At 43.2% G+C, this 24,735-nt stretch overlaps 1 protein-coding gene across 1 annotated transcript in view; it reads right to left on the bottom strand.

The window, feature by feature from the left end:
- The window catches only part of APBB2 (amyloid beta precursor protein binding family B member 2), a 340,123-nt gene that overhangs the window by 103,093 nt on the left and 212,295 nt on the right, over positions 1-24,735 (bottom strand). The window contains exon 3 of the mRNA XM_088021349.1: positions 8,718-8,923. Within this exon, the coding sequence (XP_087877475.1) occupies positions 8,718-8,923 (206 nt within the window). The remainder of the gene's footprint in view (positions 1-8,717; positions 8,924-24,735) is intronic.

The following is a 24,735-nucleotide window of genomic DNA, read 5'->3' as shown; positions in this document are numbered from 1 at the left end:
CTTACAAGAAACAGGGGACCTGGGGCAGTCAGCTTGAAGTCATTCACAAAAGGACACATCAAAAAAAAAAAAAAAAAAGGCAACATGTGTGTGAGCTGGGCATTCCTAACAAGCCCCATCACGGCGTCCCTGCAGAATGGATGATATTCATGAAGAAGAAAAAGATACAGCCACAGCCATGCAGAAAGGACAAAATATTAAATGATCTAGAATCTGACAATATACTTGCCTTCCAAATGTCACTATTAATCTTTCCCCCATTCAGAACAGCAAAATCACTCCATGGCTGTTTCTAGACATATAATTATTCACATAGGAAAAAGCACATTGATTTAAAAGAAAAAAAAAAAGGAAAAGAGGAAAAGAAAAAAACACAAGACACTGTTGTTAGCATTGATATTCACAGGACGGGTTAGGGAACAAATTCACTCTACCAGCAACTGGTTAGCCGGTTCTAGATCTAGATTATCTCCTGAAGCCTGGGGCGGGAGGAGGAAGATGGTGCTCGCGTTACTTACCACGGAAATGACTGACCACCGCTAGCAGTTGGTATTAGATCTTCTAGACGTGGCCTCAAGCTCACAGACTAAATGCCTAGTGGACCTAATACCACGGGAAACTTTCTCTCTCCCGGTAACCGAACAGAACTGTCTTCTGGGGATGGGGGCAGGATTAGGGATGGTACCTGTCACTGTGAGGATTTGAAAACGGGGGAATGTCCCCAGTCAAGGGCATAAGAACCTGGGGCTCAAACTATTTCATGTAAAAGAGAAAAGGACAAGGAAAGGGTAGGAGGGAGAGGAAGGAACGCAGCCGGATGTCAACATCTGCCGAGATTTAACTGACCAAAAACAGCTCTCCACAGTCTCATGTAAATTCTTCCAGTTCATAAGAAGCTCTGCTTCCTTGCCACACAAGGAGTGTTTGATCACTAAATGATTTTGTAAGCAGAATCCTAGAACAAAGCACGAAACCTTGCCTTGTTGGGAGACCGCTCAGAATAGATCTTTGAATCTAAACAGCCCTTCCATTGCCCTCAGACAACAGGCAATGTTGTTGGGGGTTTTTTTGTTTTTCCTTTCTACCACAGTGAGTGAATATCCAAATACTTCTCATGGAACATTTGGGGAAATAAACGAAGCAAACAAAACCCAGGGACATGGTTATGAATGCGTTCCACGGATGTGTCAGGTGAATCACCTCTTTCCTCAGATAATAAATCAAGAGCGGAGACTTTTTGCTCCAGTCGCCTTTCAACTAAAGTGTTTTGAAAATGAGACGGGAATGGGGACCCATGATCTCTGCTCACGACATTAGTATAATTTTGAAACCCACTCAGAGCGGAGGCAGAGAAGTTCAGATGTGCCGAGCGTTGGAAGAGGCAGGCGTTCCTTTAACTCGGCAGGACGCGACGAGCGCCGAGTCCCTGCAAATATAGATCTCTCGTCACCACTGCACAGCTGGTGTCACTGTCGCTTTCCTTTTTGGACTAAGCACCCTAACTGCAGTTTTTCAAAATAAAGTGGAACTTACACCACTGTATCTACTTTTTAAAAAATAATCTCTTTTATTGAGCAAAAGAGCAGGAGTGCTGCCTAGCCCTTCGCCTCTATACTCCATCCCCCAAAGCAGTGCTCAGTTTTCACTGAGGAGAAAATTCCTAACACGGGAGGGTCTTAACGTGTTAGTTAGAGCTGGGAGGCCCCCTGACATGGGGCTGGGGTTCTGCGCGTGTGCGTTTTCCTGGGGAGAAGATCCCCCACTCTTCCCATATTTCCAGAGGGGTCGGTGACCGAGAAAGGGTTAGAATCACCCTTGTAGGGGGACTCAAACGATAAGTACCTGAAATGCCAAGAATTTTAAGCTAGAATTTCTTCTTTCTTTTTTAAAGGAAAATAAGCCTCTTTGATCCCAAATCATCATCACAGTTTACATGTGAGGAATATTTGTTTTTTCATTAAACTTGAAAGGGTATCAGATGGTGAATTAGTAAGACTCCAGGTAATTATGTTCTCATAGAGAAATTGAAAAAAAAAAAAAAAGAGTGGGTGTCTGACAAGAGGAATCCGAAATCAAATTATCCTCAACAGGCACGGTGTGGGGACAGGACAGAAAGAGTATTTTTTCAAAACAAGTATTCAGAAAAGTCTTCAGCATTTAATTAAAATAGTTCTCTGTATGCGTGTATGGTTTAAAAAAAAATTTTTTTTAATGTATTTATGTTGGGTCCCTGTAATGTAAAAGTTGATTATAATTCTAAAATTCTATGAATCCAACTCTTATGCTACGGAGACATGAGTCAGCTGGCAAACTTCCAACAATCACCTCTTATGGAGTTAAATAAACAAAGGTCGTATAAAGCAATTTTTCAAAAGCTAAAATAACATGGGGACTCTTAAAGAAACTCTTTAGTACAAAACTCAAGTATGGGCTAAGAGAACCTATGTTATGCCTAGAACAAAAGACCCTTTTCCCTCCTATATCTAAAAGCTCTCATTTTTAGAAATTCTCTTTCCTATAGAAGTGACCATAATTTTTCTCTTTTTTAAAAAAATTAAGGGCAACAAAATCTGTCTTGAGTTTTAATAACCACATATTCTATTCATCTAATTTTTTTTTTAAAGAGAGACTACAACATTCTAGCTAATCATTTTTTTTTTTTTTTTTTTTTAAAGACAACCCAAAGAGATTGTTTGGTTCTACAGAAAGTCTGTAGTCTGCATGGAGGGAGTGAGAGATGAAAGAGGAGATGAGACAAAGAGACAGTGAGAGAGAGAAGGGCAGGTGGGCACTGGGCCTCAGGAAGGACAAAGATGACGGACAGGGACAAGCCTAGTCAAGGAAGAACAGAGACCGTGTTCCATGAGCAATGACCTCCCAACTGATAATCTTTCAGGCAATGCAGCTAAATCTTTGCACAATGGAATGTTCTGGGGCCAGAGTTACAGGTGGGGACATACTCTCCTGGTGCTTTTCTTGACCTTGACCAGGTGAAGCACCCCTTCCCCTGATCAAAGTGATCACACTGAGTTCTGGGAGAGCCTTGGAGCCTTAGCTCCTCAGAGGTGGTGGTGTCCCTGGGGAATGACCCAGCCCCTGGAGCATGGTGCTTATCACGACCCTTCATGACCTTTCAGCATGGTGCCCTTTGTGACCATACAGCAGAATCTGTGTGAGGGTGGACCCACTAAGGGAATCCAATTGTATAACCTTGACTATGGAGGATTTTCTTCTTCCTTTTTTCTCTTCTGGGATCTCAGAAAGCAATTCTACAAATCAAATGAAAGTGATACACTGTCCTTCTGCTGAAAAAAAGCTAACACTGGAGTGGACGATGTTAATAGCAAGCTCTTGAGGATGGGTCCAGGGGGACGAGAAAGCTTCTAAGAAGTGGTATCAAAATGTAACCTGGAGAGCAAGCATGGAGGGTGAACCCGCTGAGAACCAGGCAGAGAGGAAAGCAAAAGAACGTCCCCTAGTGACTTTGACAGAAGTTACAATCATCACCTCCATGTGCGTGAACTTCAGAAGTTCTGCTGCAAAGCCCGGTTCAAATCCTGCTTCTGCTCTCATCTGCTCTGTGACCTCAGTTCCTTATCTAGAAACAGGGCTAATAAGAAGACCTCACCATCAGAGTGTGGACAAACTGAGATCAAGAGCGTTAGCCCTTAGCATAGGGGCCGCCTGCCTGAAGGTGCCCAAGACATGGCAGTTCCCCTATCCTCTGCTCTCTCTTTCCAGGGAGGAAAAAAAATGGCCATTGGTAAGAATAAAAAACTGGGGGACCTATGGACTATGAAGGATTATGAATTATGCTTCTTAATCCTCTTCTGTCAAGACCTGAGCCTCGGTACGTGTGGCCTTGATGATAAATGCAGAGCACCCAGAATCTCGGAACTCTAAGGAACAGGCCAGGTGATGTTAATGAGCATTGAATCCATAGATGTGTGCACATTTTTTTAACTTCTTTTTAAATGCTTTCTGTGTTTTGGCGGATGGCTTATCAGGCAAACATAACCCAGAGAAGTAAAAAAAAAAAAAAGAGTTAAACTAGTAAACAGATTGCCAAATACGGGTGCAATTAAATTCATCTCTGTGAGCCAGAGGAGGGTCAGGAGACCCAGGGCTCTGGTGCTAGCTTTGCTGCTATAGCAAGTCAACTAAGAACTCACTCAGCTACGACACTGGTTTATTCCTTCATTCAGCAAACACGTAATGAGCTTCACCATGTACTAGACACGGTGCCAGGTGCTGGGGACACAAGATGAGGGGGAACAGGTCCTCACCCCCACTGCCCCCCAAGGAGGGAGACTGACATGCCACAAGTAATGCTGCTATAAAAAAGACACTATGGAATAAAGGGCTCTCAAAGTGGAGGGATGAGAGCAGTAATTCCCAGGAGAAGCTGGGATGGGTCCAAAGAAGAAGTGAAATATAAACAAAGAGAGGGATACTAGATTCATTAGAGGGCCAGCTCTTGTACTCACAGAATCACCTGGAAAGCTTATGATAAAGGCAGATTTCCAGGTCCCACCCGTAGAGCATCTAGCTTAGTGGCCTCTGGTAGGGACCAAGGAATCAAAATATTCTACATGCCTCAGAGGTCACCTTGGCCACCGGCCTTGGCTCACAGGCTGAGAAACACTGTCACAGCATTCACTAGGCCCTTCTTGAAGGTTCTCGCCAGTCATGATTACTTTGGGTCAAGAGTTCAGAAAAAAGATGACAGAATAGCTCCTTTGTGTTTTCATCTTATTTCTTAAATATATATGAAATTCCACAGGTTCTAATGTAATACACGGAATTTCCCCTCCTAGGGAGTTAGCAGCTCAGGGCCCTGACAGATCCCAGGAGTAATGTAGCAAGAACAGAGTGAATTATGATCAAGATCACAGTTCTGAGAAGCAGTTCCCCATCCCCTTGCTCCAAACGCACTTTCTCCTCCATACTTCTCTTCTTAAGGAACCGGGAAACACCTTCAGTTGGAAACATTTTAAGACAAGACTTGCCTACAGGCCAACAGTGATTCATAAAAATACTTAGTGTAGCTCCTTTCTTCTCTCTAAAATTCGACATCCAAGTAATTTGGAACAAATCGATGGACTGGGGAGGGGAGGGGGAGATCACTGTGGGCCCAATTTTAATAGCAAATGCTTCCTGGCCTGTTTATAAACTTTAGAAAATACTGCTGGCGTGCACAGAGGAAACATTATCCACTGTGCTTAGCACCTCCCTGGTGAGCTCTGGAATGTGAAATGTAAAATTTTCAAACTGTAAGGAAGCTTTCAGTACAAAACTTTCGTGAAGCAGAGTCAACAGATTTGGGTTGTTTTTTTTCCCCCTAAACGAGCTTGGGGGAAAAGCTGAATAAAATATGCATTTCTAACATGACATATTACAAGTTTCTTCTCGTCCTTAACCTTTTGTTTTCTCTCATGGTTCCAAACTAGTATGAAATAGATTCTATTTAGAGATCAAAGAAATGGTGTCAGGGAAATAATCATTTCTCTTCCACTGTCATTAGCACCTGAGACAATGTTATCAAGAGAAGTCATTTTCTAGGAGGCTCTGCATAGGACACTGCCTGCCCTTGGATTGAGATGAAGAGCTGTGAGACTCGCCAAGCCCCACCGATAAACAGAACCGTGAAACCTGGGGTGGGGTGGGGTGGGGGTCAGCAGACCTTCACTGAAGCTTGGTTCCACCACTAACAGGTGTGTGACCTCAAGCAAGCTTCGCCTCTCAGTCTTAGTGTTGTCAAATGTAAAAAGCGAATGACAACGACAGTTCCGATGCATAGGGTTCTATTAGGAGTCACGGGATAAGGCACGAGCTTGACACCATAAACACTCCATTACCTTTGGTACCTCTGGTTTAATATCCATGTCAGCGTCTAAACGTCCTGGGTATACATACGGCAGGCTGGGTCTTTCTCCTACCCCCTGTCCTCTTCTCTCTACATGCTCATACGTTTGCTTCTAGGATTTTAACATACTGCGTTTTAAATGTGCTTGGTTTTGGGACATAATGGCCTACGTACACGGGGAAAATGTGTATGAAGTGAACAATCAAAAGGCTGATTGGAAGAACATCTAGTCCATTGGTCTATTAAAGTGCTGGATAGGAGTGGCGCTCTCTCTCTCTCTCTCCCTGAAACTTAAAATGATGCGTCCTTTAACAAAGTTCCTTGGAGGGATAAGGGTCAGCACAATGGCATGGTCAATAGCAGAAGAGAGGCATCAGACGGACAGCAAGGTAGAAAGTCCCATAGTACCAGGGGCAGAGCATAGGATCCAGAGTCTGAGAACTAGACACATGCCTCTCCTACACCAGCTGCACGGTTACTGAACTCACTGAGCTTTAGTTAACTCTTTTCTTAAGTAAGGAACATATCAGCTGTCCTCTCTGTCTTGAAGGGAACAAATGAGATGACATTTATGAAAATACACTGAAAGCCACACTAAATCATGAATAGCAGCAGGGACCCTGAGCGCTGTGGATACATTAGGGGAACACTGAACCCACGGAGAGGAAGCAGGAAGCGAGGGCCATGGGACACAATCTGAGCCTGGGAAGGGGCCCTGAGAGGTAGCTAGGACAGGAACGGGAGGCGGGCGTAGAGAAGGGGAAGAACAGACCCATGTGCGCATCAGGAGGCGGCTCGGGGATTACAGGTGGACTCTGCTGCCTGACCATCCTCCCCAGGGCCAGCTGCCTACCTGTGATGCATTCTTCCCAAGGTTTTCTGCAGAAAACATGGAAATGAAAACCTGCCATATTCATCGAAGAAATAAAAATCCAAGCCCCATAAACCTTGGGCTGCCCTCCTTGGACTTTACCACATCCACACCTCGGCCTCAGGAGGCAGGCTATAAGAAGAACTTCATTTCTTCTACATACAGAGGACAAGAGTTTCCCAGGACAAAAGCGACATCTCAAAGGGAATCTCATCTAACTTCTGGGACAATGAGAAAGCAGAGTAGGCTGGAATCTCAAAGCCAGGGAAATGGAGTGAGAACAACCCTGGCCTAGGATTCAGGAGCATTCAGGATCTCTGAGTTCTAGACCCAGCGGTGTCGCCGGTCACTGTCCTGTCTGCGCCTCAGTTTCCCTGTCTGTAATGTATGGATCCTGGGGTCAGCTGACCCTTTCCCATCCTAGCATTCTCTGGTTGTAGGGTACTCCCGTGTGAAGATGGTTAAAGGGTTAAAATAGGGGAGCGAACCCCTGGAATGGAGAAAGAGAGTCTAACAAAGATGCCAAGAGAAAGGATGTACAGGTGAGAAAAAGGGAGAAAAAGAGAGCAGAGGTGGTGTCCTGGCTGGCTCGGCTTCTGGGAGGCCACTCGGAGGCCCAGGGGATAATGCCAAGACACAATTAGGCTGGGATCGTAGGAGGAGTCCATGTCATGCTAAGCTCCTTGAGGTTCGTCTTTGTCCCCCCGCGCACCTAACAAGATGAGTAACTGAACGGAATTTGCTCAGCGAAGAGGAACATGATACTTCAATAAAAAGTTACCATAAGCTGCCCAGTGATAAGCAACAAAATCCTATGTGGTTCAGCAATAGGGAAACACGTGCCTGATTATCAGGCTCACGTGCCAACCAACCAAGGCCCCTGTCTCTCAAGGAGGGAAGAGCTCACCCCAACCCGTCCCTGGAAAGACGGAGAATCTGAGGCCTAGGCTTGGGGAAGGGAGATGCTGAAGCCCTGTACTAGGAGGAATGGGCTTGGAATGTAGGTCTTCCTGCCTCCCGGAGAAGAGCAAGTCAATAAGCCCGGATGTAAGAAACAAGATACTGTCTCCTTTCAAAGCCAGGAAGGCTGAGAATGGTTGCAAGAACACGGAGGAGTTCTGCCGGGGAGAGACCCCCAGTTTAGATCCCCTCCAAGGCCTCAAGGTCAAAGAACATGGGTTGTTGAAAGAACAAAAGACTGTGGTCACACAGGCAGACGTGCCTGTGTTAGCATTCCAACTACTTTTCCAGAAAAAGCCATCGCTTACTTGTGACCTTTTCCAACGGCCGCACTCTTGAATATTTTGTTACCGGGATTCACAAAGGTTTGCCGCAAGAATCTCTGTACTAATAAATACCACAGTGGAATTTTTTTTTTCATGCCTCAATTCTTTGTTTAAACATCACATTTCCTCCTCGGGGATAGCAGAAATTTATGCTGCTATTTATGTCTAAAATCATGTCACTTTTGCTAAATAAACAGATCCTTTAAAAAAAATACAGAAATAACGCACTGAAGGGCTCCCAAGGGTTATTCTTGCAGACATCCCTTCCATGCAGTCAAACGGACCTAAGGCTAATAAGAGATGCAGTAATTATAACACATCTGGCCAAGAGACATTCTTCTGTGTGTAAATATTTTATGGAGCAGCACCATGTGAGGGCACCTGCAGAGTAAAGTATCGGTTCAGTGAGCCCCAGGGAATCTTAACCACTTCTCATTAATCAGCCTCCCTTACTTTCTATACCTAGAATGCTGTTTTCAAGAGACCAAAAGCCACGAAAAAAATGAAAACATCCCTGAACGATGGTATTAAGGCTATTTACACTAAGAGGAAGCATTTTTGGGTTTCAAATGCAGCATGCATGATAATCAAAAAACTTACCTTGATGACCTGGTGGGGCAGAAGCAACAAGTCTAAAGAGAAATCACAAGTCACATCCACTCTACTAAGCTGTTAAAAAGATACTCCATTTTACCTCGTGCTCTGGGGTGGGAGATGGCGTTACAGAACTAAGTGACCCTTTCCTAGAACCGTGAAGATCGGCTGGGATGGAGACGGGGCGTTCCCACTGAGTTGTCCCTGTGGGTATGTGCCAATAATAGGTCCCAGCGATGTCGTTGATTCTCTTCCAGCCAGGCGGCAAATCTGGATCAGTCTGAAAGGAGTGATCACTCCAGATATCTGCTGGGAAATGGAAAACAAGAGGGTTTTCTTAAAAGAGGAAACAATTAAAGTGTTCCATTTTGGGCACTAATAGTCCGGAGAATTCCATAGGCAGGTATGTCGGTAGCACTACTGACAACTAAAGCCATCCTGTGGACACAAAGTATGGTAAAGGGGACAATATGGAAAGAAATAAGAGAACTGGAAAGGAAGACTGACACTTGAGAATACAGACATAAAGGACCCATGATCACGTCATCTTACAGATTCAAGAACCCTATGAACAAGCTAAAGCTCCATTAGCCAAAATCAACTACCCAAGCAAAATTTGCAAGGTTACACACAAAATCTACTGACTCCTTTACAAATCAGTAAGACTTACCAGTTGGCATCTTATACCATTCTCAGCAATGAGTATAACTCTCATTTTTTTAACGACTTCCTGTAAATGAGTACTGTATTTATTTCTTCTTCCCTTTGCTTTCACAACTCCTCCCATTTGACTGTAAACATCTACAAAGCAGGGATGTCTTTTGTAATACTCCAGAATTCTAAATTGTACACAGAAGATTCCTAAGGAAGGCAGACTGGAAAAGCCTTGGAATTCAAGACTGGTAATGTGAATTCATGAAGGAGGGGGGGTGTGGAATACAACAGAGAATGGTGGGGATTGTGGCAAAGGAAAGCAGGTGCAAAGTCCAAAGGTGTTCAAATTTTAAAAAAGTGATGTTTTAAAATACTGTGTGTGTGGGGGGAGAATAAAATACATGTGCTGAGCAATTTCAGCAATCCCTGTCCTGTATCAATATTTTATCAGTTTACTGGAGACTGGTTTGCTTTTCAGAATCTCATTTTGGCCTTCTTTCAGTTGAATATGAGAGGAGTTGAAGTGCACGAGGAAAGAGAGAGAAGCACGTAGAGGAGGAAATCCACAGAGACAGAGGCACAGTGGGGAAATCCCAGGCAGCTGTATCAACGGATGCATGTAGGCAGTAAAACTTAAGAAACCTCTGTTTCAATCGGGGGAATCACTTTTTTCTACGGATCAGGCCCTTTCCCGTGGAGCCATTTGCAAGAACGGGGGTGGGGGGACACATCACAGTAATTCAAGAGAGAAGCACATGGGTCTTGCTCTGTGCAAATGTCACCGCATCACGTGGGCAGGGGTCACTGCCGCTGTTCCAGGGGCAACAAGGAGAAAGGGGACCGAACAAAGAGGCTGATTAAGACTAAGGGCACAGATGTGCATTCATGCGCGTGTTTGGCATCCCAGCATTCACTTTTCTCATTTAAATCTGCCAGAGGCAAAACTGCCACTTGTCTCAAATTATGATGGAAATTTCACCTCCCCCCACAGGAAATTAGGCATAATTAAATAATTTCAACTTACCCCAAATTTTCAGAAACTACTCGAAACAAACATGTATACACTCCTTTGTCCTGTCTCCTTTTTAGGGGGTGGAGGGGTTGTTTTGGTCTTTTGCATCTCAACTGGGACAGGAAAAATAAAATACACGGGTGTCTGGATTAAGATGGAGAAAATCCTACCAAGGGTATTTCCTTGTCCCATTCTAGTGGTTTACAGAACCACGCTTTGGGACTTGAAAGGACATAAAAAGGATGCCAGTTGCCATTTCTGTGGTTTTTGAAGTCCGAGGGCCAGAGTTTTATACATTTATCCTAGCTGTCTCTACAGCTGGGACATGAGCATGTACCAGAATATGGAATCATGTCGGACCAAGGACAGAAACCAAGATCTCTGCAGAGATTTTGTTGGAATAAAAATTAAAAGGGGATTTATTCCATTGCTAAAAACTGATGATGGTGATATGATTATGATGGAGAAAGTGAGGTCGGCAATTCTACAGTATTATTAACAGTTCCAGAAACATTTACAGAATCCCTTCTGCATCATCCCACATTGGGTTTTAAGGGATGTAAGCCCTGTGAGGGCAGAGACATCATATCTGTCTTGTACATCATTGGATGAGTGGTAGATGGAAGGAAGGAAGGAAGGAAGGAAGGAAGAATAAACAAGGAGTGAGGGAGGAATGAATGAATGAATGAATGATGTCTTTGAATGACGGATTTTAGCAAAAGAAGAATTCTGAAGAAATCAGTTCTGTGCAGTTTCACAAAACAGAGCAATTTCACAACCCCCAGGAATAGCAATGTTTACTTCCCTTTGATGGTGTATGTGAATGTTCTTATGGATAAAAGGAAACATAATATGACAAACTGGAAAGAGTCCTGGGCTGGTGGCCAAGAGAGTCTGAGTTGAGATTTTGGTTCTTTTCTTATTGATAGGTTCCACAGGGAACAGTAAGAAATAGGCCTTCAGCCTCATTACAGTTCATTTTGTTTAACCTAAATAGCCCCAATTTCCTTTGTTTTCCTACATAATAAAATTATGTATATATTTAAATAAGTACTTTGGACCTTATTCAACAGGTCCATAGTTTTTCAACTGTCACCACACTGGGAGGAAGACAGTGGTGCAGGGGGGTGGAATTCCAGGTCCCTCTAGACCCTTCTGACCACAGCAGCACCATTTTTATCTGTTTCCCATACTAGTGTTGTATGCATGATTTTCCTTGAAAACAGGGATCAGGTTTCTTCTTACTGTTATTGTTTAAAATTAAGTTTGAAACCATAGCTAACACCAAAGTACAGTGGGGCCAAGACATCTAAATCCCAAGAAGCCACTTCTGTCAAAAGATGATTCAAAATATTGCAAAGCGGCTTAAAATGGCTGCCCTCGTATGAGTACCACAGTGCATATGGCATGAAGAAGGGCACGCAGACTCAATCAACAGAGGAAAAAAATCTATAAACACCAGGTGGTAAGAGGAGAAAGTTCCAACCCCTTTTGATTCTCAGGAAATTACTTAGTGAAGGTTTGCTGATGACAAAGGAGCTGACGTTGCAGAAAGGAAATGATGTCTGATGGTTTCATTGCCCTTCTGATCCTCAGCAGTTTTCTCACACTGAGTTGTCTGTCATGCACCCCTTCTTGACAGACCTGCCTTGAGTTCTGAAGTCATGGTATTCCTAGTTTTCAGCGGGAATATTCTAAAAAAGACCTCCATCCTGGAGAACTTTCCTTTTTGGGAAAGTACTGTGGAACAGTAACCTTAGGAAGATCCAGTCAGCACTGGACAGCAGGAAGCAAACCACAGCATTTCATCCCAGTTACCCAACCTCAAGACTGGAACGTAGACCAACTGTTGGTGGGGAGGGGGGTTACTTAGGGAAAGATTATAGGAGGGTTAAGATGGAGAAGTCTCTAGAAAGCCTGAAGAGTATTTTTAAATACTCCAGTAAAACTAGACATGAGGGGAGTCAGTAAAGACTCTAAATATGGCATTATGCAGCCTGGCATGGCAACCAAGTGTGAACTCTGCATGGGGCCTTGGTATTCTGGCTCAGCCAGTCATTGTCTGAATAACCTCCGACAAGTTACTCAATCTCTTTGGGCTGAATTCAGATACCTATCTGTAAAACAGGGACCAAAACACTATCACTCTACATCACCGAGTATTGTGTAAAACACTCAGAATAAAGGTTGACATATAATAGGCACATTTACCACATAAATGTTTGCTGTTAGGGGCGCCTGCGTGGCTCAGTTATTTGAGCGTCCGACTCTTGGTTCTGGCTCAGGTCATGATCTCAGGGCCATGGGATTGAGCCCCCTGTTGGGCTCCGTGCTCAGTGGGGAGTCTGCTTGAGATTCTTGCTCTCCCTCCCCCTCTGCCCCTCTCGCCCACTAGCTCTCTCTCTCAAATAAATAAATCTTTTAAAAAATATTCAAAAGTATTTTAAAAATATTCACTGTTATTGCTATTATTATATACCACAGGTCTCCAAAGCGAACAATATATTAAGTTCACTAAACCCACTATAAAAAAAGATTTTCGTATGTCCAAAGGAAAATGCTCATTACAGAATTTATGGGATTATGTGACCATCATGGTTCAAAGAACAAAGATAAAAGAAGATGATCTTAAGGTGACTCTTACTCTGGAGAAGGTCCAGCAGACTCCCTTAGCAGGGCTGGGCCAAGAGGACCTGAGCAGGTCAGGTAAGACCAGATTCTACCCACCATGTCTTGCTGGGCTTCTTCCCTGGCTGGCCGTGGCTCTGCCAATACCTTCTCTTTCTTCAAATGTCTGTCTGTCTCTCAACGTGTAAGTAAAAAAATAAATATTTCATAATTTTAATTTTAATTTTAAAAGTAAAGATTCATGTCTCCCTGTCGTCTCCTTTAAAGCAGATTAGCGGGGCAGCTGGGTGGCTCAGTCAGTTAAGCATCTGCCTTCAGCTCAGGGCATGATCTCAGGGTCCTGGGATTGAGTCCCACATCAGGCTCCTTGCTCAGCGGGGTGTCTGCTTCTCCCTCTCCTTCTCTCCTCTCCCCTGCTCATACACCCTCTCAAATATATATATATATATATATATATATATATATATATATATATATATATATATAATATGTATATAAAAGTGATTTGCTAAATTTTTCCTAGGTTTCTCTCAAACACAAACCAACCCCAAATGAATAAGTTATCTTGTTTTTGTATGATTCCTGAATATTTTCTCCCACTGTGGGTCTAGAGCCTTCATTACAAAAAAAAGTCCCCTACCATAAAGTAAAGCACATCTTCACATACATTACTGCATTTAATGCTCTTCTCAATGGCAGCTGGAAAGCAAGGGAGGGAACATTAGCAAGCCAGGACAAGAATCCAGGCCTTTCAAGGCTGAAACCCAAGTGCTATTAGCACTGCCAGGAGGTTCTAAGAGCGAGTAACAATACTGCTGTGTCAACAGACAAAGTAACAAGGGTCCTGACACCCAGGTCCTTTATTACTTCTTTACCACAGGGGCTCGTGGAGGGTCCACAGCTACCCTATGAAGAACATAGTAACGTCATCCCCTTTCTAAGGCTCAGGGAGGACAGCTGTTTGGTTTAAAGGCAAGGGGGGAGACTATGTGCCCATGTTTACATGGCTGTTACTTTTTCAGACACCTGAGAAAAATCAATATGGACAGCTTGGGGGAACTGAGAAAGTGAAGAAATAGTGATAAAAACCAAAGAACACAATGGCGGTAAGTCTGGGGCTCGGATACCAGCCTGCTGACCTGCCCAAGGGCAAACAGCTACTAAGCAAGAGCACAAAGATGTGCCCCAGGGGACTGGCCCTGAGCCCTGAACCACCCCTGTGTCTGGGTCCATCCACAGAAGGGCACTGCCAGTGTAGGCTTTCCATAGGACCCTCCTTTCTGGGCCTCCCTCCCGAATTCTGCCCTCAGTAATCCGGGCAAACACTGGCGCTGGCCCACAGATCTGCAGCCCCTCCCCAGCAGAAGCCTCAGGATCAAATTCCAGCCCGAGGCACACTGCAGACGCTAAGATCCCACCTAGTTGCCCCTCCTTCCCTCCCTACAGGATCCTGCACCTAATATGGTCTCCGATCTGTCTCACTGCATCTGGCCGAAGGCACTGTCCCAGGCTGACAGGACGGTCCGGCAGTAGGGGTGTCCTTTCAAAGTGGCTCTGTGGCCCTTCGTCGTTTGTGGTGTTGCTCTGGAAGCAGGGCCTGGAAGTCAGAGTATAAAAATAGCAAGGCTGAGAGCCCCAGAAAGTCCCTCTTGCGCTGAGAGCCTCCTGGGCCAAGAGCAATACTTGGCGTGGGAACAAGGAGCCCATCTGTGAGCAGCAAAGACCCGCCCCTTCCAGTCACCTCAGGCGCCAGAGCTGTGGGCCTGGCTGCACTTTGGCCTTGCCTTCATCTCCGTCTTCGCAGGGGCCCACTCCCCACTCCCCTTCCCCCTTCCCAGCAGAGCTGTGTGTGAGGTAAGCCCACCTCCAATTATCTTCTCCCCTCAGCTAACTTGCAGGAACCCAAGGGTCAAATGAGAACAAATTAGCATCTAGCAGCAGCTAGAAATTTCCTCTGCTGCTCCAGAGGCCACAGGAAGGAGGAATGGATGAGCTGAGATTCTAAATTTGGCAAGGTCTGCAGTGCAAAGCACAAAAGGTTTCCCTGGGGTCCTCAGAATGGCATTCACTCCCCTCCCTCCACATTCGTGTACCCAGTGCCTTCCATGTGCAAGGCATGGAGTTAGGGGGTCATGAGGAAAGAGGAGATAGAGTAATTCATCCAACAAATATTTCCCGTCTACTCTGTGCCAGGCATTGATTTAGGGCTGGGGATACATGGGGTCATCAGATGGATCCAGTCCTGCACCAGTCACTGCCCCAGGTCACTTGGAGTCACCTGCTAGAAGCCATCACTGGGTACCACCCCCAGAGTTTCTGGCTCAGCAGGTCTGGGGTAGGGCCTAAGAATCTGCATTTCCAACAATTCCCAGGTGATGCTGAGTCTGTGCTGCTGGTTTGGGACCATGCTTTTAAGAACCACTGGCCTAGGGAAACAGAAAAGGTAGTCATGCTTTCCGATCAGACTCCATCTAACTACTGGTTCCACAAAATAGAAAATGTGAATATATGTTCATTTGGTCATTCATTCATCCACTTATTCATACGCTTTTCATACTGAGGGTCTCCTATAAATGCCAAGTACTATTCCAGAAGCTGGGTATATGGTCAGGAATCAATGGGTAATACGATCAGTTGTGTCTGGGATGGGGTGGGCTATCTGGACAGTCTGGGAATATCTCTGAGGAACAATGTGTCCCTAAACTACAAGGGGCCAGGCGTGTGAAGAGACAAGAGAACAGCATTCCCGACAGAGGGAATACAATGCAAATCCCATGTGGCAGGAAATAACCTGTCATGTCATCACAACCAAAAAGTCACTCGAGTGAGGGTTGAGTGGTCTAGGAGAAGATTCAAGGCCACCGGGGCTAGGGATTTACCCTCTGTTTGAAGGAGCTCTTGAAGGTCTTGTGTGATCTGTGTTTTTAAAATCTTTCAAAAGAGGGGCACCTGGGTGGCTCAGTCGGTTAAGCATCTGACTCCTGGTTTCGGCTCAGGTCATGATCTCAGGGTTGTGAGATCGAGCCCCACATCGGGATTCTTAAGATTCTCTCTGCAATCCCCCTCAACCTCTCTCTTAAAAAAAAAATAATCAAATCAAATCAAATCAAAAGAGTATTCTGCACAATGCTTCCATTCTTGGGAGAAGAAAAAACTCTTCCAAAGTCTTAGTTGCAACTGCTCCTATCTAATCTCTTGAACAGTATTATTCCTGAAGGAGTCAGATACTTTAATACAAAGTACAGGTTTCCCTTGCTATCTGAAAGTTGATGAAACATTTCATAAGCCAAAATGGCATAAAGCTAAGAAGCAATTCCATTAATTTTTTTTTTTTTATTCATTTGAGAGAGAGAGCGAGAGAACACAAGTAGGGGGCAGAGGCAGAGGGAGAAGCAGACTCCCCACTGAGCAAGGAGCCCCATGTGGGACTTGATCCTAGGACCCTGAGATCATGACCTGAGCCGAAGGCAGATGCTTAACTGACTGAGCCACCCAGGAGCCCCTACCATTAATTTATATGGAAACATTTTTGAGGGTACCCAGACCCAAAAAAAACAACCGCTCTTAGGCTTTTCTGAAACCTCAGGACACATCTTGCCAACAGATGCACAAAATAAATCGAGATAAAGCACGGATGCTCACAGACACAGTTCAAAGCTATGGCCAACTGATGCTAAGTTGCTGAGTGTAGGTCCCCGGGAAGGAGCTTGATGGGGCCACTCTCACTGCTGGGGATGCGGGATGCACATGTCTCTGTAATAGCTCATCGCAAAACAAAGGCTGAACACTTTTCACCTTTTAAATAGAAGCGAAATCCTCTTTGATTTCTTTTGCTTAGCGCCAAAGGTACTAATATAGGTGTTTTGAAAAGCAACGTGGCATAGCACAAACTTTTGAAAAGCGGGGGACACCTGTATTTGAGTTTAACTTTATTTATTTTTTAAGATTTTATTTATTTATTTGAGAGAGAGAGAGCACAAGCAGGGGAAGAGGGAGAAGGAGAGGCAGGCTTCCCAATGAGCAGGGACCCCAATATGGGGCTCCATCCCAGGACCCTGGGATCATGACCTGAGCCGAAGGCAGACGCTTAACCGACTGAGCCACCCAGGCACCCTGAGTTTAACTTTAAAACTCTTTTTGATCACCTGGCGGTCAGCTTCCTTTGCCTCTCTTCTCTCTCTGTCTCTCTCACTACTTAGTCTCTATTTTTTTCTGGACCCAGAACTTCCTTGTCAGAATAGAAGAAGCACAACTCGATTCCCTACAGCTTCATGACCAAATTCTGGAGACAAGAGCATGGAGCCAGGACTCTAGGACTAGATAATTTATTATAGATTTGCTGGGGGTTCCAAGCAGCATACGGAGGCTGCTTTGAAAATGGTGTGAAACTGTCCTCAGCCAAAGGCCCCAGAAAACAAAGACTATGGAAACAAGGGAACAAACCCCAAAATGTCCCAAATATGTGAGCTCTCAGAAGTCTGACCCACCAGTCTTCCAGACGGTGGGGCGGCGGGGGGGTGCAAGAGGGAAGCTTACCCAAAAGTTTCGGGGCCTCTTCTATTTCTTTTTTTTTTAAAGATTTTATTTATTTATTTATTTGAGAGAGAGAGGATGAGAGATAGAGAGCACGAGAGGGGAGAGGGTCAAAGGGAGAAGCAGACTCCCTGCTGAGCAGGGAGCCCGATGCGGGACTCGATCCCGGGACTCCAGGATCATGACCTGAGCCGAAGGCAGTCGCTTAACCAACTGAGCCACCCAGGTGCCCTCAGGGCCTCTTCTATTTCTTGGTATTTATTTGCAAGGCATATCTGGGACCCTGGAATGTCTATTACAGCCTTAAAAAATTCTACATTGTATTTAATTTGCACTTTCCACATAGCATTCTTTTAACAGTTACAATAAAATTCTTACCAATTTTATGAGTATTCATTTCCTCATACTTTTTCTCTTAAAATATTAATATTAAAATTTTGGAGTGTCCTTGAAATAGGAAGCTATTCGTAGCTGAGGATTCTTCTGTTAAAGATTCTTGAGTAAATATTCCAAGAACTCACTATTTAAATAGTCCTTAAAATTTGGGCCATGTAACATTACACGCTTTGTATATTTTTATCAAGTATTTTGGTGTAACATCAGCACGCAATTTCTCAATTTAAACTCACTGGAGACAGAGGGTCTTTGCTGGGCTCAGTCTACTAAAATTGTTTCAGGGCCAGGTTACCATCTCAGACAGGCAATCTGGAGTTAGCCGGCAGCCGTGAACCTCGGCTCCATGCTGACTGGCTGTGTGACTTGTGACAGACAGCTTCATTTCTAATGGCCTGCCTGCTCACAGTACTAAAGAGCCAGTAACAGCTCTTACCCTACAGGGCTGATGTGGAATACAGTACCCAGCACAAAGCTGGGCACACAGTAATCACTCAGCCAATGTTGGTTACGAGCTCTCCATCACTTCATTCAAATGTGGCTTTGGGGGAAAAATAACCTGCCGTACAAAACAGTTTTCGAAATGGCATCAACCATTTAAAAGGGAACTAAGATTTCTGAATTTGCAGCAATAAAATGGGGTTTTTACTAAAAAGACTGTTTTATTAAATCAACTAGGTGATCATACCGGCCACCACATACCAATTTAGAAACAGTGCATCACATGAGAACAATGTATCACATAAGAACCTGCTGGTTTGAGTATGTGGCACCTCTTTAATTAGCATGTGGCCGTCAGGGAGCGGAGCCATTAAAGAAGCAGAAGTGAAATCAGACCCAAAGAGCTTGTTAAGCATGCTTTATTAGTGAAGACATCCTTCTTTTGGGACTGCTTCTATTCTACCTCATGTTCTCAGGAAAGTATGTATATAGGACTGTGGGTGGAAAATAAAAGGAAACTATGCTTCTCAGACTGTTACCCCAAACCAAAACACAATACATGAGTCAGGGACTCTGCAAGGCAAATTTAAAAGCTAAAAGGCGTAAGATGTAGGTAGCTACAAATTTTCTGGAAGAAAAACTGGTATTTGTAAATATACACTCAACTGTACAAACCTACATGTCACGGAGGTTAATCATGTGACCTGGCTAAAGACTATTTTAAATATCATCATCAGGTCTCATTCTAAATACCCAAACATACAATAAAACATGTACTTTCCTGCAAGTCATGAAAGGAGATATTAAAATCTTAAGATGATATGAAATATAACCTAAGAACACGATTTCCTTTTAAAGTGTATGCAAAGTACAAAGTAGCACAATTTATAAACACCTCTGAGAAACCATAGGCTTAATGGCCACCCCCCAACCCCCCGCAAAAAGACCTTATAAAGAGTGGAGACTCATATTTTACTTTAAGAAAGTTACAGACTATTTCAGTAACCTCAATTTTATTTTTCTAAGAAGAGCTGGGAAAAATGTGTATTGAAACAACACATCTCCAAAATCCAAAAGTCTAATCACAATGATGAATGGAGAAGGAATGCAGGTAGGCATGCTCTTGAAATCAGCAATTTTTTGATAATTTTATTTATTTTTTATTTTTTTAAAAGTTGATTTTTTTTTTTAGTAATCTCTACACCCAACATGGGGCTCAAACCCACGACTCTGAGATCAAGAGTCATATACTTTTCCAACTAAGCCAGCCAGGTGCCCCAATTTTTTGATAATTTTAAAAATTTAAAAAAAAAAATTTAAAAAAAAAAATTTTAATTTTATTTACACATAAATATGTGTAAAGATCACAACATATTTATTTAAAATTGCTAGGCAGGTTTATTAGTTTTTTCTCCAGTTGTCTGAGTATACCACTCACCTCCTGAATAGCAACAATACATATTACTCAATACCAGATGGGATTATTACGTTTGGCAAGAAGATCAACATATCAGACCTCATACCCTTTGCTTTGATGTTTGGGTATTCAGTGCTTAATCCTAAACACAGTGTTCTAGAAAGATCTATGATTATATGGAAATTAAGCAAAGAGTAACTGCACAATATTATTCAGAGAATGTGTCTAGCAGCCAAATCCTCAGTCAACCCAACCACAAACTTTCTTATCTGATTACTATTTCACAGCGAGCATTTGGAGAAGAGAAGACAAAATACTACTGCAGGCAGTAATCTTTCTTTGGCTTCCAAACAATTAGACAGAATTACTACTGGCACCATACTCTTTCAAGGTAGACAGCTTTGAAAGTATATTAAACAGAGCCCATTTCCCCCCCATTATTTTGTCAGGATCTTCAATGCACTTCCCCAGGAAGATACACAGTAGCAAAGAGGACAAGGTGGAAGCTATTCTAGGGGTTGCCTTGACTAACTTCAAGGTTATTATTATTCTAAATGATGGCATACTAGGATTTGACTTCTCATCTATGTTAAATATTAGAAAAGATGATTACAGAGAATCTAGGAAATAGAGTATTATACAACAAGCTACAACAAGGTCTTTTATCAGTGCATTAAAAGAGTAAATGGATGACAGCTTTTCCAAAATCAAAATCTACCTGTGGGAGACACAGAGCTATATTCCCGTAGATTAAATGTATATATTTTGTTTCTGATACACGAACAAAAAGAGGACTTTCAAAGTGCTGTAACTAATCCAAACTCATTTGATACCACAAAATCCTGCGTCACAGGTAGAAGAGATCTTATTCCCATTTTACAGGTGAAGAAATAGATTTCAACCATGTGAACTAACTTGATGAGGGTGGGAAACCTCGCTGACTGTGAAGAAATCTCTGTGTATTTTTGTCTGGGAACCTTCTATTTGTTAAGTGCATTTTTAAAGGTTAAGTACCCTTAAAAATATCAACAAAGAGGAGCCTGGGTGTCTTGGTTGGTTAAGCGTCCGGCTCTTGATGTAACCTCAGGTCATGATCTGAGTCATGATCTCAGAACTCAGTGAGTTTGAGCCCTGCGTTAGGGTGCTAGGCATGGAGCCTGCTTAAGATTCTCTCTCTCTTCCTCTCCCTCTACCCCTCTGCCCCCCAGAGAAAAAAATATTATTAGCATAACTGAACTAATCTGCTCCATCTGCCAGGGTGGTTATTGGACAAGCTTTAATATTTGACGTAAAATAGGATTTCTAGACTATGGATGGAGTAGAGGAGTTCAGTGAAAAATGTTTTCCCGAGATTACCTTTTAAAAACACAATTAAAAGGACCAGGGTCAAAGCTACTTTTTATTACTCCTCGAGATATTTATTTTCCACCTAAACCAAAAGAGAATTTGAAGCAGCTTTGTATATAAAAGATATAAATACATTTCAACCAATAAAATAACATGAGATAAAGCCATGGAGTTGAGAAGAAATTTAATTTCTTGCTCCAAAGATTTACAAAGTTTTAGTTATCTAATAAATGTAGTTTATCAAAAAGAAACTTTTTTTCCTAAGCATCAGATCATAGCATGCTGTAAACAGCACTGGAAGTAAAAAGGCAGTAAACTGATAATAAAGGTTTTACATTGCATCTTGGCGGTTTTATTTTGTAAATTTTGTTCTAAATTGGAATTGTGTTGTACAATAGGTTAATAAATGTAAACTTTTTTTTTAAATAATAAAGTTAACTGGGCAAACTTTTCTGCACTATTCCTTTTGTCTATGAGAAGCGTGGTGTTGGGGTCTCATAAATAAGGTACCTGCAGGAGACACTGAAAGTTGTTCATCAATATCCAGTGTCTTCTTCCAAAGCAAAAGAAACTTTTGATTGGACACCTGGCCACTCAGAATACAGAATACATTTCCCAGCCTCTCCTGCAGCTTGGTGTGATCAGGCAGATAACATTCTAATCATTGGGGTGTAAGTACAAGAAATATATGGCAGTTTCCGAGAACGTTCCTTATAGAATAGCTGGCAGGCACATGTATTCTTGCTGTCTGGAAGAGATGCTGCCTTGGACCACAGGGATGCAGGGTATACCCTAGGGATGGTGGAGCAGTCCAGCCAAGGAATTTGGGTTCCTGGGGTCGATGACTTGCTACTGCGAGGCTTCTATGTGAAGGGGAAATCAATTTCTATTGTAATAAGCCACTGTTATTTTAGAGTCTTGCATTACTAGCCGGTGAAATTGATCCTAACTCATTTATATAATGGCGGGAAACTGAATTAGCACTTAGGAAAGAAACAGCTTCTAATGGATTAGCTTTGTAATTTCCTATTCAAACCCAAACCTATAGGCATCTTAATTGTAGGGTTAAGAAACCCAGGTTCCTAATTCCCAAACTCTTTCTAAAACAGCATATTGTTGGAACGTAACTTCTTCAGTTATCACTCATTCATTTTCTACCACCCACCAAGCCAAGCGTCTTAACCTCATCTCTGACTCTTGTCAAAAATACCAAATGTGGGGGCGCCTGGGTGGCTCAGTCGGTTAAGCGACTGCCTTCGGCTCAGGTCATGATCCTGGAGTCCGGGATCGAGTCCCGCATCGGGCTCCCTGTTCAGCAGGGAGTCTGCTTCTCCCTCTGACCCTCCCCCCTCTCATGTGCTTTCTATGTCTCTCAAATAAATAAATAAAATCTTTAAAAAAATAAAAAAAATAAAGGGCCCTTTAAAAAAAAAATACCAAATGTGGGCACCTGGGTGGCTCAGTCGTTAGGCATCTGCCTTCGGCTCAGGTCGTGATCCCAGGGTCCTGGGATCGAGTCCCACATCGGGCTCCCTGCTCAGCGGGAAGCCTGCTTCTCCCTCTCCCACTCCCCCTGCTTGTGTTCCTGCTCTCGCTATCTCTCTCTCTCTGTCAAATAAATAAATAAAATCTTAAAAAAAAAAAAATGCTGGGGCACCTGGGTGGCTCAGTTGGTTAAGTGTCCAACTCTTGATTTCGGCTCAGGTCATGATCTCAGGGTCCTGGGACTAAGCCCCACGTCAGGCTCTGCGCTCAGTGGAGAGTCTGCCTGAGGATTCTCTCCCTCTCCCTCTGCCCCTCCCCCTGCTCGTGCTTTCTCTCTCTCTCTCTCTCTCAAATAAATAAATAAAACTTTTTAAAAAATTTTTTAAACTTTTTAAAAAAACTTTAAAAACTTTTTACAAACCTCAAGAAGTATCTACCAGGCTGTAACCAACCACAAGCAACATCAAGCCATTTGTTCGATTTAAGGCTTGAATTCTTTGATCTGAACCATGTCCCCCGCCCCTTTCAAATCTAGGTCAGGAGAGAAAAGCAAAGATTCTCCAGTGGAAAACAAAATGGCAAAACCAATTAGCGGCTCCACACCTGTGTGATAGCTTCCTTCTTCTTTTCCAGCAATGAACGGGTGATGATATGCAGAGCTCTGAGTTTTTCCAAGATGCTGAGGCTACTGGCAGAAAAGAGGCAGGGGTATTTGTGGATGCCATCTGCCCGTGATGCACGTGTAGAAAGTGTCATTTCTTTATGCTTCTCTAAATAGAATCTAGCATAAGACAATATTAGGTAACTGAGCCAAAATTCCAGGAAAGGACAAGGAAATGGAGTAATTATTCTCAAAGATCTCAAATAATACATAAGTGCTCAAAGTTTAGAATCACTTCCTATCTGCACAGATTAGGATACAGAGCTATTTGGTGTTTAAACCATGGGCCCCCAAGAGCAAAAAGTTCAGAAACGGTATCATAGAGATGCTATTAATCACACATTAAGCAGATCTAAGCTCCTCAAAGCAAAGGTCAGGCTGCTTCCTTTTTTTATCTTAACCAACCAAGTTACCACAAGTATGTCTCACACACAGTAGGTGTGCAATGTAAATTTTCTGGCAATAAGTGAATATACTTGGCTCCCTTTTTTCATATCTCATTCTCTGAAACTAAGAGGCTACCTAGGGGCACCTGGGTGGTTCAGGTGCTTATGCGTTTGCTTTCAGCTCAGGTCATGATCTCCAGGTCCTGGGATCGAGCCCCACATCGGCCTCCCTGCTCAGCAGGGAGTCTGCTTCTCCCTCTCTCTCTTTCAAATAAATAAATAAAATCTTTTTTTTTTAAAGAAGCTACATAGATAATATCTATGTGAATGACAACTACTGGAAAGAGGAGGACAAAGGAGAGGAAGGAAGGGAGTGAGGGGGGGTAGGGGCACGTACCACTAAGCAATCTGCCTGCTGAGTCTGAGTGGAGTTCTACTTTGTAGGACACCCAAAAAGGAATAGAATAACTACTAGCTAGTTCTTATTCACCCACAAACGCACTGGTTAACCCACTAGGCCTCAAGTTCAGCCAAGAGGCTAAAATTATTTTCCTAAAAGAAAAATGCTCTTGAAGCATTAGAAGTTCTCATCTGCAGGTTGTCTGGGAAGGATTCCAAATTTACATGCAACAGAAATAGGATTTTTTCTTTTTTGTCTCAAATTCTAAGCTCTCACTTGTGATAACTCTGATTCATACGGTTTTTGTTCTGGGCTAGCTCCACTTCCTTCTTTCTAGATCTGTTGGTAGTGCCCATTTGTAAAGGATGGTCTACCCAGTCTTGAATTCTGATATGTTCTAAGCATCTTTTCCCTCAGCTCTCCCCACTACTTTCCATCTAAAAGAAATTACTAGAACCTAAGGGCTGTTAAGAGCATACAAATGATACTTAGATCTCAGAAGTGGGTAGAGAAGAACATTCTTTGGAAGCAGACAAATCCGATGCTGTGTCAAAGTCTTCCTTGTCACACGCAAAACAGGCAGGTGTCACTGGGGACAAGCGTCTGAACTATGTCAAGATCTTCATCCTAGATAGCGGTTTGTGCTTCTCTCCTTGTAGAAACAAACTCTGTGTGCCCTCCTGTTTTGCAGATACGCCTGGATGAATAAACTGAGAGCACGGACCCCTCCCTTTAGAAAACATTACAGTGGGAAGTTCTTA

The sequence above is a fragment of the Eumetopias jubatus genome, unplaced genomic scaffold, assembly GCF_037043125.1.
Source record: "Eumetopias jubatus isolate StellerSeaLion01/CBP00866 unplaced genomic scaffold, mEumJub1_p1.0 scaffold_2, whole genome shotgun sequence".
NCBI lineage: Eukaryota > Metazoa > Chordata > Mammalia > Carnivora > Otariidae > Eumetopias > Eumetopias jubatus.
Note: the sequence above shows the minus strand (reverse complement) of the source record. Positions and strands in the feature narration are given on the sequence as shown.